The following is a 19,916-nucleotide window of genomic DNA, read 5'->3' as shown; positions in this document are numbered from 1 at the left end:
GAAATCTGTATGCTTGATAATAACCTTTTAGTAATAGGCACTAGATCATGCAATATCAATAATCTCTTTGCATTCTTGCAATAACTATTGGTACCTACTATATTCCAGGAGCTGTGCTAGTACTTGTTTTGTGCTCGGGAGGAAGTAACGAGATTCATAAAATGTTGGGGAAAATGAGTAGTGGAATTAGTATTTAAGAATTTTCTGTTCCTTTTGACTTTGTGTTTAAACATTAAAGTAATATAGCTATCTCAAGATTAGAGCAAATGCCTTTTTGCCCATTTTAGGTTTGAGCTATATTTAAAATGTTAGGAAAGGGCTTTCAGAATGAACAGTCTGGCTGCCAGCTGTGGAACTAATCATGAGCCCTTATTTTGCAGCTGTTACCAGCCCTTCCTTTCTATAGGTGCTTTTATTGACTTTATTAATTATATATAAATGTTATAGCACTGTAGGGGAAAAAGTTTTAATCTTTAAATAAATTATTGAATCTTACAAGGGCCTTAGTTTTCCTTTTCTGTAAAATTAGACAGTTATATTTATTACTGTCTGTGGTTTAGTTTTGGATATTTTTGGATTTTGTGTAAGGGAATTTTGTTCGGTAGTTCACTGAATTAACCTTGTTGGGACTTAAATTTTACTTCTGAAATGAACCTCCTTACGAGTTACAAACTATATTCTCTTTTTTTACTATAATGAACAATCTTAAGAATATTACGGTTGAGGACATCATAATGCAAAGTCATACATTTAAAAAATATTTTTATTGATTTCAGAGAGAAAGAAAGAGGGAGAGATAGACCTATCAATGATGAGAGAGAATCATTGATCGGCTGCCTCCTGCATGCCCCCAACTGGGGATAAAGCCCACAACCCTGGCATGTGCCCTTGACCGGAATCGAAACTGGGACCCTTCAGTCCACAGGCCAACCCTCTATCCACTGAGCCAAACTGGGCAGGGCATACATTCTTAATGCTGGTAATGTTGATTAAATAAATTAAAATCTTTTTTTTAGAAGACTTGGGATTCAGTGACAGGTAAATTTGGCCTGGGATAATTTCCTTTTCAGGACTATTTTATAAATATCTCTCTTTGTTTCTTTTATTCTTAAAGTCTATTCGGTTAACTCACTATATTCTTACTGGGTAATGAATGGTCAGTGGCTACTTTCATCAGTCCAGTTTGTATGTGACCTTTTCTGACCTGAATGTCCCTGAAGTGAATTAGATCAGACTTTTAAAATTCTTCTCTCATTGACAGAAGGTTTACACTAGAATTCCAAGTAACTAGTATATGGTGTACATCAGAATTTCTGGAATTGCTCATGGGCACATGGTAGAAAGGAGAGCATTGAATTATTTAGAAGTCTGTTATTTAATCGAAAGGCCTGTTCTTTTTTTAAAAATAGTTTTTGTTGACTTTTAGAAAGAGAGGAAGGGAGAGGGAGAGAGAAAGAGAAACATAGATGTGAGAGCGGAACATCCACTGGCTGCCTCCGGCAGGCCCCCTCCTGGGGGTTGAGCCTGTAACTTGGGAATGTTCCCGGACTGGGAATCGGACCAGCAACCTTTTGGTACACATGAGAACACCAACCAACTGAGCCACATTGGCCAGGATAAAAGGCCTGTTCTGTATTCCTTTTAAACTAATACTTTAACATGGAATGATGCTGATAGGTTGCGATTTTAAAAACGTATTTTTACTTGGCAAAATAAATTTTACAATTTTATGTGGGTTCCTAATTTTTTATTTTAAAATTGAACTGCTTTGTGGAATATAAAAGTCTGGTTAGCAAAAGTTTCCTATTATGACACAGAAGAGCATATTAATAGTTCTAAAAAAGTCATTCAGTAAAGCAACATGCTTAATATTATTCCAGCTTTTTCCAGATTTGTTTATTTATTTACTAGAGGCCTGGTGCACGACATTCATGCACTGGGGGGCGGGTAGGGTCTCTCAGCCTGGCCTGCGCCCTCTCACAGTCCGGGACCCCTTTGGGGGATGTCCATCTGCCGGCAGGGAGTGAGCCAAAGCCAGCAGTTGGACATCCCCTGAGGGGTCCTTAACGCTGCCTCGGAGTGCACTGACCACCAGGGGCCAGCTCCTGGTGGTCAGTGCGCGTCATAGCAACTGGTCATTCCATTGTTCGATCAATTTACATATTAGGGTTTTATTATATAGGATTTTCTGAACAGAACACTAATCAATAAAAATTTTGTGGAATGTGGCTTGATAAATGCTCCACATTAAAATTGCTTAGAGGAGTTTATTAGAATCTATAATTTGTTGGAAACTTAAATTTATTATGTTCCAGGCACTATTTCATGGATGAAGTGACCTGCCCAACATTACATAGCTGGTTTGTTACTCTGTGTTTCCAGTCCAGTTTTGTTTAACTTTAGATTTATTGCGTTTAATCACTTAGGATGTTCTGAAGCAGTGCTCAGTCCTTATTTAGAGGCTAAGAATTTAAGATCAGGATATTCAGAGAAGTTTGTTTTATATACATTTACTTCCCTAAGTGTGATTATATCAAAATATGCACTTTGTGTGTGATTTCATTGACTCTTAATTCCAGGATATTTTTTTCTCCCACTCACCAGCACAGTGCTTAGAATGTAGAGCTTAGAATGTACAGTGGAACTTCGATCTTTTGAGAAGCTATTTATTCGAAAACTGAATATTTTTCCCCAATAGAAATAATGTAAGTTGAATTTAATCGCTTCCAGACCCTGAATGATTTCCTGCTTTAACCTTCTTTATATATAGTACATGCTTAAAGTACTGTTTAATCTATAAAACACTTTAAAAACAAAAGGATGTGACATTTAAATGAAAATTTAACAAAAGGAAATGACATGTACAGTAAAAAAATGAAGATTTACATAAACACTAGAACTTACCTGTAATGTTGAGAGCTATTGATAACTGAGTATGGAGAGGAGGGACGGAGGGATGAAGGATTGTTACTGTTTGGAAGGGTCGTCCCCTTCCATGAAAACATCAGGTAGCTGTTCTAGGGCTCTTTCTCTTTTCTATCACTTTGTTCCACTAGAACTTGCTTCAGGCTCACTGGGCTTCTGTCTCATTAAAAACCTATCCCGTGATGTTTGCTTTTGCCTGCAATTTAAGACTTGCCTGAAGTGAAACACTGCACTGTCATGAACAAGTTTATTGCACGGTTTGCTACTTATTTGTCAGGTTGATATTTCTCAATAAAACTGCATTTCTCCCCATTTCCCAAGCATTTCCTTGGTTAGTGAAGTAGGAATATCCTTCCTTCCCTCCCCCTCCTCTGAGGAGAACCCCTTAGCTGCCACCTGTTGCCGCTCCCCCTGAAGGTCTTGGAGTTCCTCTGTGGTCAGCTCAGTGTTGGGGTCCTCCTCCAACTCCACATCATCACCGTGCATGGACTTGCTCAGAGGCAGTCTCCACGTCTCCTCCACTGCAGACAGGCTCATCCTCAAAGCCCTCCAAGTCTCTTTCAGCAACAGACTTAGGCCGCAATTCTTCCAGGCTGATTGCGTGGTCCTGAAAGACCCTTCCCCCAGGCCTTGTCTATGAGTCTCAAGCAAGTGAGGATAGTAAAATGTTCGTCACTTGGGTTAAATTTGTTTCAGAGGTCACCTCAAAACACCTCTGAAACAGTTCCTTTGTGTAGAGTTTCTTAAATTAGAAATGAGTCGAAACCGGTTTGGCTCAGTGGATAGAGCGTTGGCCTGCGGACTGAAAGGTCCCAGGTTCGATTCCGGTCAAGGGCATGTACCTGGGTTGCGGGCACATCCCCAGTATGAGATGTGCAGGAGGCAGCTGATCAATGTTTCTCTCTCATCGATGTTTCTAACTCTCTATCTCTCTCCCTTCCTCTCTGTAAAAAATCAATAAAATATATTAAAAAAAAAAAAAAAAAAAGAAATGACCTGCTGGTCCATGGGCTGAATGAGAGCAATTGTATTAGGTGGCAAGACCTTGACAGTGATAAGGCTGTGCTCCTCCACCAACTCAGTCTCCAGCGTGTTTGGTGGACAGAAGCCTTGTCCATTACAAGAAGTGCCCTGAGTGGCAGTTGTTTTTCCCGGAGGTATTTCTTCACACTTGGGGCAAACACTTCATGAATCTACTCAATAAAAAAATTGCGTGATTACCCAAGCTTTGGTATTAGCCCTCCACATCACAGTCACCTTGTTTCTCATGACATTTTTCTTGAAAACATGGGTTTTCAGAATAGTAGACAAGTAGAGGCATCAATTTAAAGTCCTCAATTGCATTCCCGCAACAATAACGTCAGCCTATCCTTCATTGGCGTGTGTCCTGGCAATGACTCTGTGATACGGGTCCTCTTTGACATTTTCTTCCAGAAGAGGCCTGTTTCATCACAGTTGAACTCTTGTTGGGGAACAGATCCCTCGGCCTACGTGTTCTTGAAGTTCTGTCACAAAGTTCTCAGCAACTACTTTGTTAGAATTGGCAGCCTCCCCTTGCTCATTATACTACAAATGCCACTTCTTTTCAGCACTCATTCCAGGGGGTCTTTCAGGAGGCCAGACCAGCATCTTCTCTTTTTCATATTAGCATCACCTCCAAAATGTCACTGGTTTACTACTTTCCATTGATCCAAATCAACAATTTTAATTGCTTGTGATCATTGTTTTGTGAGCACTTCCACATCCTTAGCAACATCAGCACTCTGGATGTTGCTAATCATAGGTGTTGCCATGCCATACTTGGTGGCCAGATCATACACATGAACAGCTCTACTTATCTAACGTTACAATTATTTCTTTTCTGAGCTCCATCATTGTTCTCACAACTTTCCTTTCATTTTGTTGCTATCACTTACCTTCTTAGAACCCCATGGTGACTTACTGCAAGTATTTAATAATAATAAGTAGGAACAAAAGCAAAAAAACACAAAAATATTTACAGCACAATTTCCTCAGATGTTGACAACATTTGTCAGGTTGATATTTCTCAATAGCAGTAAATTGACTCATACTTGTGCATTCTGTCTTTTGTCGCCTGAAAAACACGTGACTGATCATACAGGTATGAAAGGGTTGTGGAATGAGAACCAAAGTTTTGTTTGATAACCGAGACATTTTTTTCCGTGAACAACTTGGTCAAGAACCGAATTGTTTGAGATGGGAGATCTTCAAAAAACTGAGGTTTAACTGTATTTGCTGAATGAATGAGTGTTGTCAGTGTATGTAAGAAGATTCTATCAGCCTAGCTGAAGATAAGATGAATTTCAGAGTGTTAAAGAACTTTCGCCCTAACTGGTGGCTCAGTGGATAGAGCGGTGGCCTGTGGACTCAAGGGTCCCGGGTTCGATTCTGGTCAAGGGCATGAACCTTGGTTGTGGGCACATACCCAGTAGGAAGTGTGCAGGAGGCAGCTGATGGATGTTTCTAACTCTCTACCCCTCTCTCTTCCTCTCTGTAAAAAAATCAATACAATATATTTAAAAAAAGAACTTTCACAGCTGAAAGTTTTTCTTAAAGGTTTTATTAAGTCAAAATGCTAGCCAGAAGAGAATACCAAGCCTGGGGTACATGAGTAGGTAGAAAGCACTACCATGCCTGCCACATAAATAAGAAGCAGAGGCCCCTGGGGTTCTGTGGTACCTACCTATTCTCTCTTGGATGATCTCAGAAATAGCCCCGCCCCCTGGAAGTTAATAGGGAGTTCCAACAGGTATGAACAGAGCTTTGTTAGCTGGTTATTGGCTGTTAGCAGGAGGATGACTGTTCTGTTCCTCTGTCTCGCTCTCCAGCTGCTTTAATTTAATTTAGAACATTTCAGAATTTCTTGTCAAGAGCTAAAGGCAAGCATTTTTTGGATCATTTACTACTTTACATCTATGCCACTGGATTGTTCCCCTTGCTGTCTTTACTGCGAGCAAACAGAACACTGACTTGATCTTTTCTGGCTGTATTGTGTTGTATGAGGTTAACTTTTTCTCTGATAATCCTTGTAGTTTAGTCCTTTTTTTCTTCTTCTTAGAAAATTTGGCTTCTTGTCCATCTGATCAAGCTCATATCAAGTAACTCTTTGTCCCATGACCTCATTTTCTGCCTTGCTACACAATGAGCTAAAGAAGGTTGGTTGATTATATACACCCCTGTTCAGACTCCCTGGTAATGTCAATGTTCAGGCATGGCTTGGAATGAAGGAGCAAAATGATGAAGGTTGTGAATGTTACTATTCTTAGGGAGTGAGACCATAAATACCAAAGCAGTTATGGCCTGGAAATGAATCATAGCTCATCAAAGCCTATTTAAATTGTATAGGTGTCTTTGTATATTAAAACTGTGGCCTAATGTTTTGTTTATTTGTAAACTAGTTTTCTTCCTGATTAATAGCCAGGAGGGACAACTGCTTAAGATTTTTTGAGTTTAGAGAACTAATTTCAAAATGCTTAAACAGGAAACTTGCCCTTTTATTTTTTTATATATTTTTATTGATTTCAGAGAGGAAGGGAGAGGGGGAGAGAGATAGAAACATCAATGATAAGAGAGAATCATTGATCGGCTGCCTTGAGCCCGCAACCTGGGCATGTGCCCTGACCGGGAATTGAACCATGATCTCCTGGTTTATAGGACTACACTCAGCTACTGAGCCATGTCGGTCAGGCTGTCTTTTTCTTTTTTTCTTTTATTTAAACATATATATATTTATTTCAGAGAGAAAGGGAGAGAGATAGAAACATCAATGATGAGAGAGAATCATTGATCGGCTGCCTCCTGCACACCCCTTACTGGGGATTGAGCCTGCAACCCAGACATGTGCCCTGACCAGGAATCAAATCGTTACCTCTTGGTTCATAGGTCGCCGCTCAACCACAGAGCCACACAGGTCAGGTGCTTTTTATTCTTTATTACACTCTAAATTTTGATTTATAGTTTTACCTTTGGATTAATGTATTTTTATATATTTTTTGTACTTTTTTATTTCCATCTCTTATCCCTTCCCTTTGGTAACATCAGCTTGTTCTCTACATGGGTATGTTCTGTTTATTCATTTGTTTTGGTATGTTTTTAGTGAGATCTTAACGATATTTGTCTTTGTCTGACTTATTTCACTTAGCACAATACCCTGTAGGTCCACTCATGTTATTTTGAATGGCAAGATTTCATTTTTAATTGCTGAATAAAATTCCAGCAGAGTGTGTGTGTGTGTATTGTGGGGGCTAAAAAATATATTATTTTTTTTGCTTCCACCTTCTAAGTTCTTCTAGTCTGGGCTAATAATCAGATTCATAGAGACAGATTAACAGGAGATAATCAAGTTTTAATACATGTGCATGGGGAATTCACACAGGCATGAAACTTCCAAAGACAAGTGAGGCAACATTGGCTTTATAAGACATTTTGGACAAAGGAGAAAGGGGTGGTGGTCTTAGATTTCAGAAGGGAGAGTGGACCATTTGTAGGTAGTTGAGGAAGAATGGAACATACATGTCAGAAAAATTCGTGCTAGGCAACTCAAACACTGGGACAGGGGGTATCTAGCCAACAGGCCCCGGTCTGAGTCCCTCTATTTACCATACTTAATTCAAATTAGGCCAAGGTGCTATCCTAGTATTTCCTTCCTGAAGCAGGTTTCTCTCTCTGAATCTTTGGGGGGGGGGGGGCTGTCAAAGGTCCTTTTTGAGTCTTGTTTCTTAATAAACATCTTAAATAAGTATCCCAAAAAGCAGCTTTAGAGTGGCAAAACTTTGGTGTACACACACACACACACACCCCTCTTTATCCATTCATCTATTGATGTGTTACAGGCAACTCACAGACATCAAGAAAGGTGTTATGGACAGCCCCCTGAATCAGGGAGAGGGCTATCTTCTCGGTTCCTAAGGAATGAATTCAAACGAGTTACAGCAGTGTTCTAATAAAGCCAATTTATTAAAGAAGCACGGCAAGGAAATGTATCGAAATATATCCGGCCTATATAGTGTGGACAGGCTCTCTCAGTTAACCTGAGGAACAAGTCTGGTGGGGGTTCAAGGTGTTATACACCTTTCTATCTATAGGTTTTAAATTGCTCTGCCGAGGCTAGCAGGTGTGGCTCAGTGGTTGAGCATTGACCCAGAAACCAAGAGGTCACCGGTTCGGTTCCTGGTCAGGGCACATGCCTGTGTTGTGAGCTAGATCCCCAGTAGGGGGGCTGTAGGAGGCAGCCGGTCCCTGAAGTTTCTCATCGATGTTTCTATCTCTTGATCACTCCTTTTCTCTCTCTAAAAACTAAAAAAAAAAAACCCACAAAAAACATTAAAAAAATTCCTCTGCTGAATATCTTGGTACAGATGAACTCTTAAAGTTTCTCTTTTTACTTTGCTATGGCTTTCCTAGAATTTATGAGAAGCACCTGGCAATTTCGTCTTGACAAGCCCTGAGACTGCTAGCTTCTCCATTTAAACAATGAGATGAAAACTCCCTTTTCCCTCCTCCCTCCCCAAGCCGGCTGACTTCTCTGTTAGTGAGACTGGTTCTCGTTTCTTTCCTTCTCCCTCCCCGATCCTGCCTTAGTTCCAGGGTGATTTACGCTGTGTATACTGTGGTTGGGGAGAAGAGGCATTAAAACGCCCCTTCTCTCCCCCTTCACTTTTCCCTCCTTCCCTGCATTCTTTGGTTAGTGAAGAGAGCCATTTGTTCTCAAGATAAAGTTTTGCAGCAAGCTGGCTGCATGTTTGGCCTTGTTTAATTTTTTTATCTTAGATCCCTTATTTATCCTGCCCTGGAATTTTCCTAGCTTCTCACTATCCTGTAACAGATGGACACCTAGGTTGCTTCCATATCTTGGCTATTACTAGTGATGGTACAGTGAACACAGGAGTGCATTTTTCTTTTCAAATTAGTGTTTTCCTTTTTTCAGATACCCAGAGATGGAATTGCTGGATCATATAGCAGCTCATTTTTTTTTTTGAATTATGCTTTAGTAATTTTTTATTTTTTTAAAATTAAATCTTTATTGTTCAGATTATTACAGTTGTTCCTCTTTTTCCCCCCCATAGCTCCCCTCCACCCGGTTCCCACCCCACCCTCTGCCCTTACCCCCCCCCCCACTGTCCTCATCCATAGGTGTACGATTTTTGTCCAGTCTCTTCCCGAACCCCCTACACCCCTCTCCCCGCCCCCCGAGAATAGTCAGTCCACTCCCTTTCTATGCCCCTGATTCTATTATATTCACCAGTGTATTCTGTTCATCAGATTATTTATTCACTTGATTTTTAGATTCACTTGTTGATATATGTGTATTTGTTGTTCATAATTTGTATCTTTACCTTTTTCTTCTTTTTACTCTTCTTAAAGGATACCTTTCAGCATTTCATATAATACTGGTTTGGTGGTGATGAACTCCTTTAGCTTTTCCTTATCTGTGAAGCTCTTTATCTGACCTTCAATTCTGAATGATAGCTTTGCTGGGTAAAGTAATCTTGGTTGTAGGTTCTTTGTATTCATCACTTTGAATATTTCTTGCCACTCCCTTCTGGCCTGCATAGTTTCTGTTGAGAAATCAGCTGACAGTCGTATGGGTACTCCCTTGTAGGTAACTGACTGTTTTTCTTTTGCTGCTTTTAAGATTCTCTCTTTGCCTTTTGCTCTTGGCATTTTAATTATGATGTGTCTTGGTGTGGTCCTCTTTGGATTCCTTTTGTTTGGGGTTCTCTGCGTTTCCTGGACTTGTAAGTCTATTTCGTTCACCAAAGTTTTCTGCCATTATTTCTTCAAATAGGTTTTCAATATCTTGCTGTCTCTCATCTTCTGGCACCCCTATAATTCTGATGTTTGTACGCTTGAAGCTGTCCCAGAGGCTCCTAACACTATCTTCATATTTTTGGATTCTTTTTTCTTTTTGTTTTTCCGGTTGGGTGTTTTTTGCTTCTTCGTATTTCAAATCTTTGACTTGATTCTTGCTATCCTCTAGTCTGCTGTTGGAACTCTGTATATTATTCTTTATTTCAGTCAGTGTATACTTAATTTCTAGTTGGTCCTTTTTCATAACCTCGAGGGTCTCACTAGATTTATTGAGAGTCTCACTAAATTTATTGGCGGTTTCTAGAAAATTCTTGAAAAACCTTATAAGTGTGGTTTTGAACTCTATATCCAGTAGTTTGCTTTCCTCCATTTCTGTCATTTGTGACCTGTTTCTTTGTCTCCGCATTTTTTATGCTTCCCTGTGTCGATAGAGTGGCTTTCTGTGCTAGGTGTCCTATAGGGCCCAGTGGCTCAGCCTCCCCACTTACCTGAGGTGGACACTCTTGGTGCACCCCTTTGTGGGCTTTGTGCACAGTCTTGTTGTAGTTAAGCCTTGATCTTTGTAGGTATCACTGGGAGGAATTGACTTCCAGGCCAATTGGCTGTGAGAATCAGCTCTGTCTACAGTGGGAGAACTTCTGTGCTGGAGACACCCTTCTGGGGCAAGACTTGCTTCAGTGGGGCTTTGGTGCTCACTGAGTCTGCCCCCTGAGTGTGTCCCTTATAGATCTGAGGCGTTGTAATCTGGATGTTCTCACTCTGACCACTGGGCACACTGGCACTTGGATCTCTAAGGAGGTGCTAATTTAGCCTCTGCCTGAGGCTACCCAGCAGGAGCTATGGAGAGATCTGCAGATTCCTCTTCTTTGTTTGGGGTTTGGAGGTGCCTAGATGAGGCCCAGCTGTGAAGCAATGCAAGCTGCTGTGGGGCCTTGGGCCTTATTTTGGTTGTTCTGGGTCTCTCTGACCCAGCTGCAGTTTGTTAGGTAATTTTAGATTTCAAAGGGCCAGACCATTCATATGCAAAAGCCTCTGCCCACAGCTTGGGTGGGGCGGGGTCTCAGGGAATCAACAGGGCGGAGCAAACAGCTGTGGCTGATCCTCAGCCCTGCCCTAAGAGGCCCCGGGTCTCAGTGTCCCGGTAATCACTGCAAGCACCTCTGAGAGAAAGCCGCCCTCAAGTTCCGACCAATGCCAGACAGTCCAGTTTCTCCCCGTATGAGTCTGGGTCCCCAGAGACTCGCCCGGAATTGGAGTCAGGGCTGTTGGGAGCTTGTGTCTCCCTCTTGATTGAAAAACAACAACCGTGTCCTCAGTTGCCAGCCCTTTCCACGTGCGCCTCTGTATGTCTGCACTTCCGCACCTCCTCTGAGCCTCGGTGTGCTTTTCCCTTTCCTTCTAGTTGTAGAATTTCCACTCAGCCAGCCTTCCTGTGGTTCTGGATGATGTCCGTTTTGTCTTTTAGTTGTATTTTTGAAGTGGTTGTGCGAGGCAGCAATTTCCAGTGTTTACCTATGCCGCCATCTTGGTTTCTCCTAGAGCAGTGATGGCGAACCTATGACACGCGTGTCAGAGGTGACACGCAAACTCATTTTTTTGGTTGATTTTTCTTTGTTAAATGGCATTTAAATATATAAAATAAATATCAAAAATATAAATCTTTGTATTACTATGGTTGCAAATATCAAAAAATTTCTATATGTGACATGGCACCAGATAAGTTAGGGTTTTTCAAAATGCTGACACGCCGAGCTCAAAAGGTTCGCCATCACTGTCCTAGAGCAAGGTTTCTTCAGCAGCTCAATTTTTAAGTGGTTAAGTTGGCTGCACTAATTTGCAATTACATTGACAGTGTAGGCCAAGCATGTCAAACTCAAAGGCTGACACGGGCCAAATAAACAAGGTTTAAGTTTATATGGGCTGCAAAAAAAAAGCTTCAATTTTCATAGAAATGTAGGTTTATTTCGATAGAGACATGCTGAATACAAAGGGCTGAAATAAATAAGTCAACGTTAACATAAAATAATAGAACCTTTTAATAAAAATTAATATTTTTTCTTGAACATTAACTTACTAGACCCTGAATAACTGCACAAATTAATAAGCATAACGCAAATAAACCTATTTTTCTTGTTCTCCGAAAGTGAAATATTTCCTCTTGCGCACACCAAACAAGTCAGTACAAGACTAATGATGTGGCAATCGGCTGCTAAAATATTCGCTGCTAGTATTAGTGGAGAGAAATGGTGTGCCTGCGCCTAAGGTGTGCAAGGGAAATGAATGCAACACGATTATAGTAATCAGTCATTAGCGAACGTTGTAGTTCATTATTAATAACCAGAGGCCCGGTGCATGAAAATTCATGCACTTTGGGGGTGGGGGGGGTCTCTCAGCCCGGCCTGCCCCCTCTCACAGCCTGGGAGCCCTTAGGAGGCGACCCAGCAATCAGGGGAAGGTAACGCCCCATCACACCTCTGCCACTGCCGGCAGTGCAAGCCTCGGCTGGCCCTGGTTACCGGCACCTTGGGCCGTCCCTGGGGGGCTGGGCAGCCGACATCTGAGGCTTGCCTGTGCCTTGGGCCGGCCCTGGGGGGCTGGAGGGCTGAGGGGACTGGAGGACTCCGGAGGCAGGCGTGCAGAGCGTCCGGGCCCGCCTGCCGCCCCAGTGGGGCTGAGAGTACTGGGCACCGCCATCTTGTGGCTGTGGGTGCCGCTGTCTTTGAGGGTGGGGCAGTCAGCATATTCCCTCCTTATTGGCTCTGGGTACTGCCATCTTTGTGACAGCATGAGGGTCAATTAGCATATTCCCTCTTTATTAGATAGGATTATGTATAACAGGATATTGTAAAAATTAAGTTATGAAATTTTTATTAAAATGTTTCTTACATACCGTTATATTGACTAGGCTGCAAAAATATTTGTTGTGGGCCGTGAGTTTGACATGCTTGGTGTAGGCAAGGGTTCCCCTTTCTCTACAACCTTGCCAGCATTTGTTATTTATTGACTTATTGATGATAGCCATTCTGACAGGTGTGAGGTGATATCTCATTGTGGTTTTGATCTGCATTTTCCTAATGATTGGCAGTGATGTTGAGCATCTTTTCATGTCTGTCAGCCATCTGTATGTCTTCTTGGGAGAAATGTCTGGTCATGTCCTCTGCCAATTTTTAAATTGAATTGTTTAGGTTTTTTAGTGTTAAGTTGTATATCTTTATATAGTTTAGATATTAACCCCTTATTGGATGTATCAATTGCGAATTTTCTCCCATTCATTCAGTAGATTGTCTTTTCCTTTTGTACGTGTCCTTCACTGTGCAAAGTTTTTAGTGTGATATAGTCCTATTTATTTACTTTATTTCCCTTGTTCAAGGAGGTATATCTAAAGAGATACTAAAAGCAGTGTCAAAGAGTTTACTTGCCTATGTTTTCTTCTAGAAGTTTTATAATTTCAGGTCTAACTTTAAAAATAACTATTTCTTAAAATTGATTTTTAAAAAAAATATATTTTATTGATTTTTTACAGAGAGGAAGACAGAGGGATAGAGAGTTAGAAACATAAATGAGAGACAAACATCAATCAGCTGCCTCCTGCACACCCCCTACTGGGGATGTGCCTGCAACCAAGGTACATGCCCTTGACCGGAATCGAACCTGGGACCTTTCAGTCCGCAGGCCGACGCTCTACCACTGAGCCAAACTGATTAGGGCTAACATTGATTTTTTAGAGAGGAAGGGACAGCAAGAGAAACATCAATGTGAGAGCAAAATATGGATTAGCTGCATCCTGGTCACCCCCCACTGGGGATCGAGCCCGAATGTGTGGATGGCCCTCAGTGGCCAGGGCTCGGGTCTAACATTTAACATTTAAGTCTGTAATCTATTTTGAGTTTAATTTTGTATATTCTGTAAGAAAGTGATCCAGTTTTATTTTTTGCTTGTATCTGTCCAATTTTGTCAACACCACTTATTGAAGAGACTGTCTTTACCCCATTTTATATCCTTGTCTCCTTTGTTGTAGGTTAATTGACGATGTAAGCGAGGCTTTGTTTCTGGGCTCTCTATTCCATTCATCTATATCTCTATTTTTGTGGCAGTACCATACTGTTTTGATTATTGTAGCTTTGTAGTATAGTTTGATACCTCCTACTTTGTTCTTTCTCAAGATTTCTTTGACTGATTGGGATCTGAGTATTAAGTTTTATTTGGAATCATTGTTATAAAAAATAGATTAGAAATATTGCAAAACTTCATTGTAAATTCCTTGTTTACAGATTGATTTATGCTGTGGTTCAGTTTATGTTTTTTATATGAACATAGTAAAAAATAGCAGTTTCTGTATCCATCAATATTACAATCTTTTACTGCTCTGCTATCGCTAATGGAGCTTTTTCATTAGATTTGAAGAGAAAATTAGATAATGAATTCATTCCCATTAAAAAAAATTAACCCATATTAAGAAAAAGAAATAAATTTTGACATCCTCCCTTCAGCTGTCCTTGATAACCACTTATGAGGCTATTTTGCAAGCTTCTTATGGAATTTGTCATTTGCCAGAGTATAATAGAAAAAACTATCCTGGAAATGAGCAAGCACATACAACATTTCAAACAGATCAGCTTGTGTACTGCATGTTATTTAGCTTTTAATGAGACACTTAATTTATTTTTTTATTTTATAGGAATATATTTGTCCCAGATGTGAATCAGGCTTTATTGAAGAAGTGACAGATGATTCCAGGTATTGTACAAGCTCATGAATAAATCAGGCATTCTGTTATCAAAATTACTTTCTCTCAGCATTGTCTGAATGAATAGAAAGAAATTTGTTTTGTAACTTACACTGTCTGCTGAGAGGAAGGTGGGCGGATTTGGAGGGGGAGAAAAGTGGCAGAGGGAAAGGAGAAGAAAAATGGGAAGATTTGGCAACTGATGGGATAGTGGGTGTGATGAAATGTTTTATTTCTGATTGTGTGTGACTTGCTTTGGAAACCTATAGCCATAACAGTATCTGGTAAATTTTCTGGTTTATTTTCCGAGACTTTAGAGGTCTCTTAGATTATTGATTACTTTTTAGTGATCACTGTTGTTTGAAGGTAAACTGTTGTTACCTCCTTGGAGGGCTTGAGAGTAACATCTGACAAAGATATAAAATAAATAGGCTGTTTTCTAGCAAGGAAACTGAGTTGTTATTCTGCCTTGAGGAAGCTTTGGGTCCTTATTCTTATTGGAATTATTGCCACCAACTGTATGCCATCTTCCTACTGTAATATTAATAGTTTGTAGTACTTGAAATTGGCTCCCATTGTAATGCTTGAAATTTTTTAAATGTATTTTATTTATTTCAGAGAGGAAGGGAGAGGGAGAGAGAGATAGAAACATCAATGATAAGTGAGAATCATTGATCGGCTGCCTCCTGCATGCCCCCAATGGGGGATCAAGCCTGCAACCCGGGCCTATGCCCTTGACCGGAATCAAATCTGGGACCCTTCAGTCCACAGGCTGACACTCTATCCTCTGAGTCAAACCAGCTGGGACTTGAAATATTTGAAAGTGACTGTATTATACTAGTATATTACTTCTTGATTAGTATGAATAAAACTATAAAAACTTAATAAGCAGTAGAATAACATTGATATGATGGCCTTTTTGGCTAAATATAGTGGCACATTTATTTTTTTTATGACTGTGTAGTTAAACCTTAGTTAGACAGTGGAAGTACTGACGATAAAAATCTGTAATCTGAAGCTTTTAATCTTGATTTTGGGGATTTTAATGGCAGTAAATAATTCCTTTACTGTTGCTCTTGGCAGAATCTAAGCTTGAAGGTCCCTTCCACAACCAGGAAAACCTACATATTTTACAGTATGTACTACTAGTTTAACTTTATCAATGATTGGTGATTTTATATACGAATGAGTTGGAGCTTCTGGGACAGTAAATGGCATGGGATCTAGTTTGTTATTAGCACTTAAATGTTAATCTAATAATCTTGGTTTTAAATAACACAATACCAACTCTAATAGTATAAAACCAGCATGATAGCAAAATTAGCAATTATGTGTGGATGGCATGCTAATTTGGGTAGCTTTTTATTTGTCCTGTTATAATTGCATCAAATACTTATTTCCAGCATTTAGGCTCTGCATGTGTTACATAAAGAGCATATTTGCTTTTGGGTGGCAATTATGGGTTTACCTTTCTAAGTTTTTAAATAGTAACCTGGTTTTTTTAGGCCTATGTACAAAGCACGGTTATAAATGAGGATCGTGGGTAACTGCAGATGAGTCTTTTCCAGCAGGGGACTATGAATTCTATGGATCCTGTTAGTTGACTTAGTAATTCTTTAATTTGTGCCTTTGTAGAGTAGAGATTGTCCTGTGCAGGTGCTATTAGTAGCAATTACTACAATGCAAAGATTAGTGTTTTAAATGGTTGAAGAAATCTTTCTCTTACAATCATTCTCTCAGAGGCAGCATGATATTTCCTTCTACAAAGTTCATAAACAGTTGCAGATTTGAATACTTAGAAATTGCAGTGGTAAGTAGTGTACAATGAAAACCAATGAGGAAATCTTTATATGTAAATATTGGATAATGGGCCCCATTTGCTACTAGACATTTCATCTTGTCAACGTAAGAAATATTCAGAACTGTAGAGAATTGTTGTGAGTTTATTTGAGCCACTGTCAACAATTGCCAGGAAGCAAAATCTCAAGGATTGAGAAAATGCTCCAGAGAATGGCAGTTTTTTATCTTATTTTATTTATAATCAAGAGAGAGGGTATAAGTAGGTTACATGAAATCTATTGGTGATAGATGAGGGAGGCAGGAAAAAGCAAAATGGGAAACCTCTGGAATTAGATAAAAAGCAAAATGATAGACATGTACATCTTTTACATAAGTGATTACAGGAGGGTTAACAGTCAACAATTAACACAATAAAAATAACAGTGAGAATTTGTGGTCACTGGTTGTGCCCTGAGGGGTATGGAGAAAGGAAAGTTACCCTGTCTACCAAAGGACAATAGACAGGCTTAATTAAGTAACGCTGACTTTTGTCTGGAAAGATTCTAGCCTAGGACTTGCCTACCTGCCATAACTGCTTTTAGTTAAAAAGTTTTCATTTCAGACCATCTTACGTGGTTACTTCAGGTCTCTGTATTTGTAAGGCCTCCCCTGAGCGGGTCAGGTTTAGTATGTGGCCCCTTTTCATCCACAGTCTAGAGGGGCACCTTGTACATGTTCTTAAGCTTTATAACATTTGTCAGAACAATGTTGTTGTTTTATTATCCCTTCTCTGTGATTAGCCCTATCATTTTAAAATACTAAGTAAGGAATTTTAAGGCAAGGGGGGATGCTGAGGGACTTTAAGGGGGAGTAGAACCCCAAAAGATATTGATGGCTTTACTTACCAAGGATATTGGAATCCCTGAAACCATGTCATGTGGTAAAGGCAAGAAACAGCCTTGGAAGCCTGTCTAGGCTTGAGCAATAAAATGGCTGCACAGCCACTCAACTTTTTTTTTAAGTATGTGGTAGTTATTTACTTATTTGGCATTGATTGTAGGGTACTCTTGGGCTTGTTCTACATCTGAAGTATTTTTTACAAAAGCATTTTAAACTTCTGAACTAATACAGGTGTTAAATGGTTTCTAAATAGAAAATTATAAGGCCTGGGAATGATTACATGGACCTTGGTATTTGCTTTGCTTTTTCACTTTTGGTTTCTGACGAATCAGGATGTGTGTTTCCTCAATAAGCTCAGCACAATGCCCGGATTGGTGTTGTAATTCTGAAAATGAAAGCCATTTATTGTAGTTTGTGGACTTTATATCATTGGGGTGAGTGTGGGGTGCGGTTGGGCCACTTACGTGTGTCTCTTGAGGTAAAAGTGGTCTCCATTGGTTCTTGTGGTTCTTTCTCCGCACCCCTTCCCCAAAGGCTTAGCCAGTTTTCTCTCTTGTCAAATTTCATGAGGACATTATTTCTCCCTGTCATTGGGAATAGACCGTTATTTTCTTGTTTACACATGTGATACTAATTTAACAACTTTTATTTTCAAGTACCAATATAGAATATGGCATTGCAGTGTTTTCAAAAGTGGTGAATGCTCTGTATAATGTCTGACACATAAATAAACACTCTATATATACTTGTATGAATAAAATCCAGTCTTTTTTTTCTGGGGGGCGGGGAAGTATTTACACCAAGGAAATTGATAAACACTACAAATCAGGGCCTCCTTCCCCTCTCCTCCCCCCAGGCAGCCAATTTTTAAGCATTTACTAGCATACCGTAATAGACATTTTTTCAAGTATTTTTTTTCTCTTTATATAAAGAAACAGACCGTTGAAAACTTTTTCAAGTTTATTACATACATTCCTTTTCCTTGGTAGAAATAGAGAAGTACTCACTGAAACATGTTAAACATCTTTGCCATCAAGCTGTTTCTTACACTATTGTAGGTGGCTGGAACTGCTACCAGGTGTCTGACCTGTGGGGTCCGAGCAAACCTGGGTTCAGCAACCTCAGTACTTGGGTTCTGGCTAGGAAAGAATTCAGAGCCAAGAGTCCAAGACCAACATAAGAGAACATTTACTTGTTAAATCACAGAGGTAGAAGTAATTCCTAGAAGAAATGGGCTTAGGAAAGTTATAGAGGTAAAGGAAGGGCGGTTGGAGCTTGGGAGTGAGGAAGCTATGGGTGGGGGGTCGGAAAGGGGCAAAGGGGAAGGAGAAAGGAAAGGAAAAGGCATGGGCGCAGGCTTGCTCTCAGGAGGAAGAGCCCGCTGGGCCCTCCAGTTTACGTGTTTTAAGGGTGGAGATTTTAGGGGAGGTCCCAGGGGAAGATCTTAAGGGAATATTCAGTAGCTTTGCAGGTGTGTTCCTCCTGGGTCTAGGTCTTCACTGATTGATTGGTCTGTACCAGGGTAGGGGATCATTAGCCAGTGCAGCTGGTCCTGAGGTCAGCCGTGGCATTATTTCTCTGGTTTTGCTGATTTTCTGGGCCTGGAGCTGAAATACAACTGAGGCCTAAATGTTATCTCTAAGGAGGAAAGGTCTGGGGGTCCAAACTGCGTGACCAGCAATGTGCTAGGGGAGGAAAGGTCGCTCTGGGGGCAAGGTCCCACCCTACAATTGTCCATTGCTAAGCACCTGGGGGTTTCCACTCTAGTGACCTTATTCTGTACCTGGCCCATTGTCCTGCTCTGCTTACTTGTCTGCCTACCACACTATTATTCAAATAACCTGCTCCCTTGTTAATCTAGCCTTCTATTTTTTTTTAAACCCCACCCAAGGATATTTTTCCATTGCTTTTACATAGAGTGGAAGGGAGGTGGGGGGGGGGGAGAAACATTGTTGTGAGAAAGACGCATGGATGGGTTGCTTCCCACAGGTGCCCCTACCAGGGCTGGGATCCAGCCTGCAACCAAGGTATGTGTCTTTAACCGGAATCTGACCCACGACCTTTGGGTGCACGGGCTGATGCTCTAACCACTGAGCAACCTGCCAGGGCCTAGCCTTCTATTTTAACTAAATCCCAGGTCCTTAACTTTCCTCTTCAAGTTTATCTGCCTCTCCTCAATTCCCCCCATATCTTTCAAGCCTTCTGAAAGAGAGGACCAGCATTTTTAATGGTAAAGGTGAACTTTTTCAAAGGCAACAACTTTGTAGGCAATCAAACAAGAATGGCCGGGTTTGCTTTGCCTGGTAAGCACTAGATCCTGGTAGCTGCTACTTCAACACTCCTAGGCTGTTGAGTGTCCGAGGGAAAGCGATACACCGAGTCCCTTTGTTTACACACCAGAAGATTGAGTTTCCTTAAATTCCAAAGGAAGTTGGGAAGATTAGCTTTCAGATAGGAAACTTCATAGGCTGAGCAGGCTGAGAAAAGGAAAAAGAAAATCACATCACCCTCAAGCATTTCCATCAAGGGATGAAATTTTAAATCATGTCTCACACCCATTTCTTATTTATCAGGGCTTGTGCCCAGCAATGATATCATTTGATTGTGGGTTGTGAGCTTGACTGCAACTTGTTTTGTTTGTTTTAAGGAAAGTAAAGGGCTAAAATATTATTTGCTAAACTCAGGCCACAGTGTTAACAATGTAATTAATTCAGTGTTATTTAAACCCTTCATTTTCTTAACAAGTTTTCCATAC

The 19,916-nt window shown here is 40.4% G+C and overlaps 1 protein-coding gene across 4 annotated transcripts in view; it reads left to right on the top strand.

The window, feature by feature from the left end:
* Positions 1-19,916, top strand: part of RNF115 (ring finger protein 115) — a 72,140-nt gene that overhangs the window by 7,422 nt on the left and 44,802 nt on the right. For 2 of the 4 annotated variants that reach the window (XM_023760720.1, XM_006096872.3), the window contains 2 exons: positions 14,435-14,493; positions 15,566-15,617. In XM_023760720.1, the coding sequence (XP_023616488.1) occupies positions 14,484-14,493; positions 15,566-15,617 (62 nt within the window). In that variant the 5' untranslated portion in view covers positions 14,435-14,483. Of the gene's footprint in view, positions 1-14,434; positions 14,494-15,565; positions 15,618-19,916 lie in introns of those variants that run through there. The other 2 variants (XM_023760721.1, XM_014462778.2) reach the window with 1 other exon arrangement.

This window comes from Myotis lucifugus, unplaced genomic scaffold (genome assembly GCF_000147115.1).
Source record: "Myotis lucifugus unplaced genomic scaffold, Myoluc2.0 scaffold_190, whole genome shotgun sequence".
NCBI lineage: Eukaryota > Metazoa > Chordata > Mammalia > Chiroptera > Vespertilionidae > Myotis > Myotis lucifugus.
The sequence above is the reverse complement of the archived record's forward strand: the minus strand, read 5'-3'. Positions and strand labels throughout refer to the sequence as shown.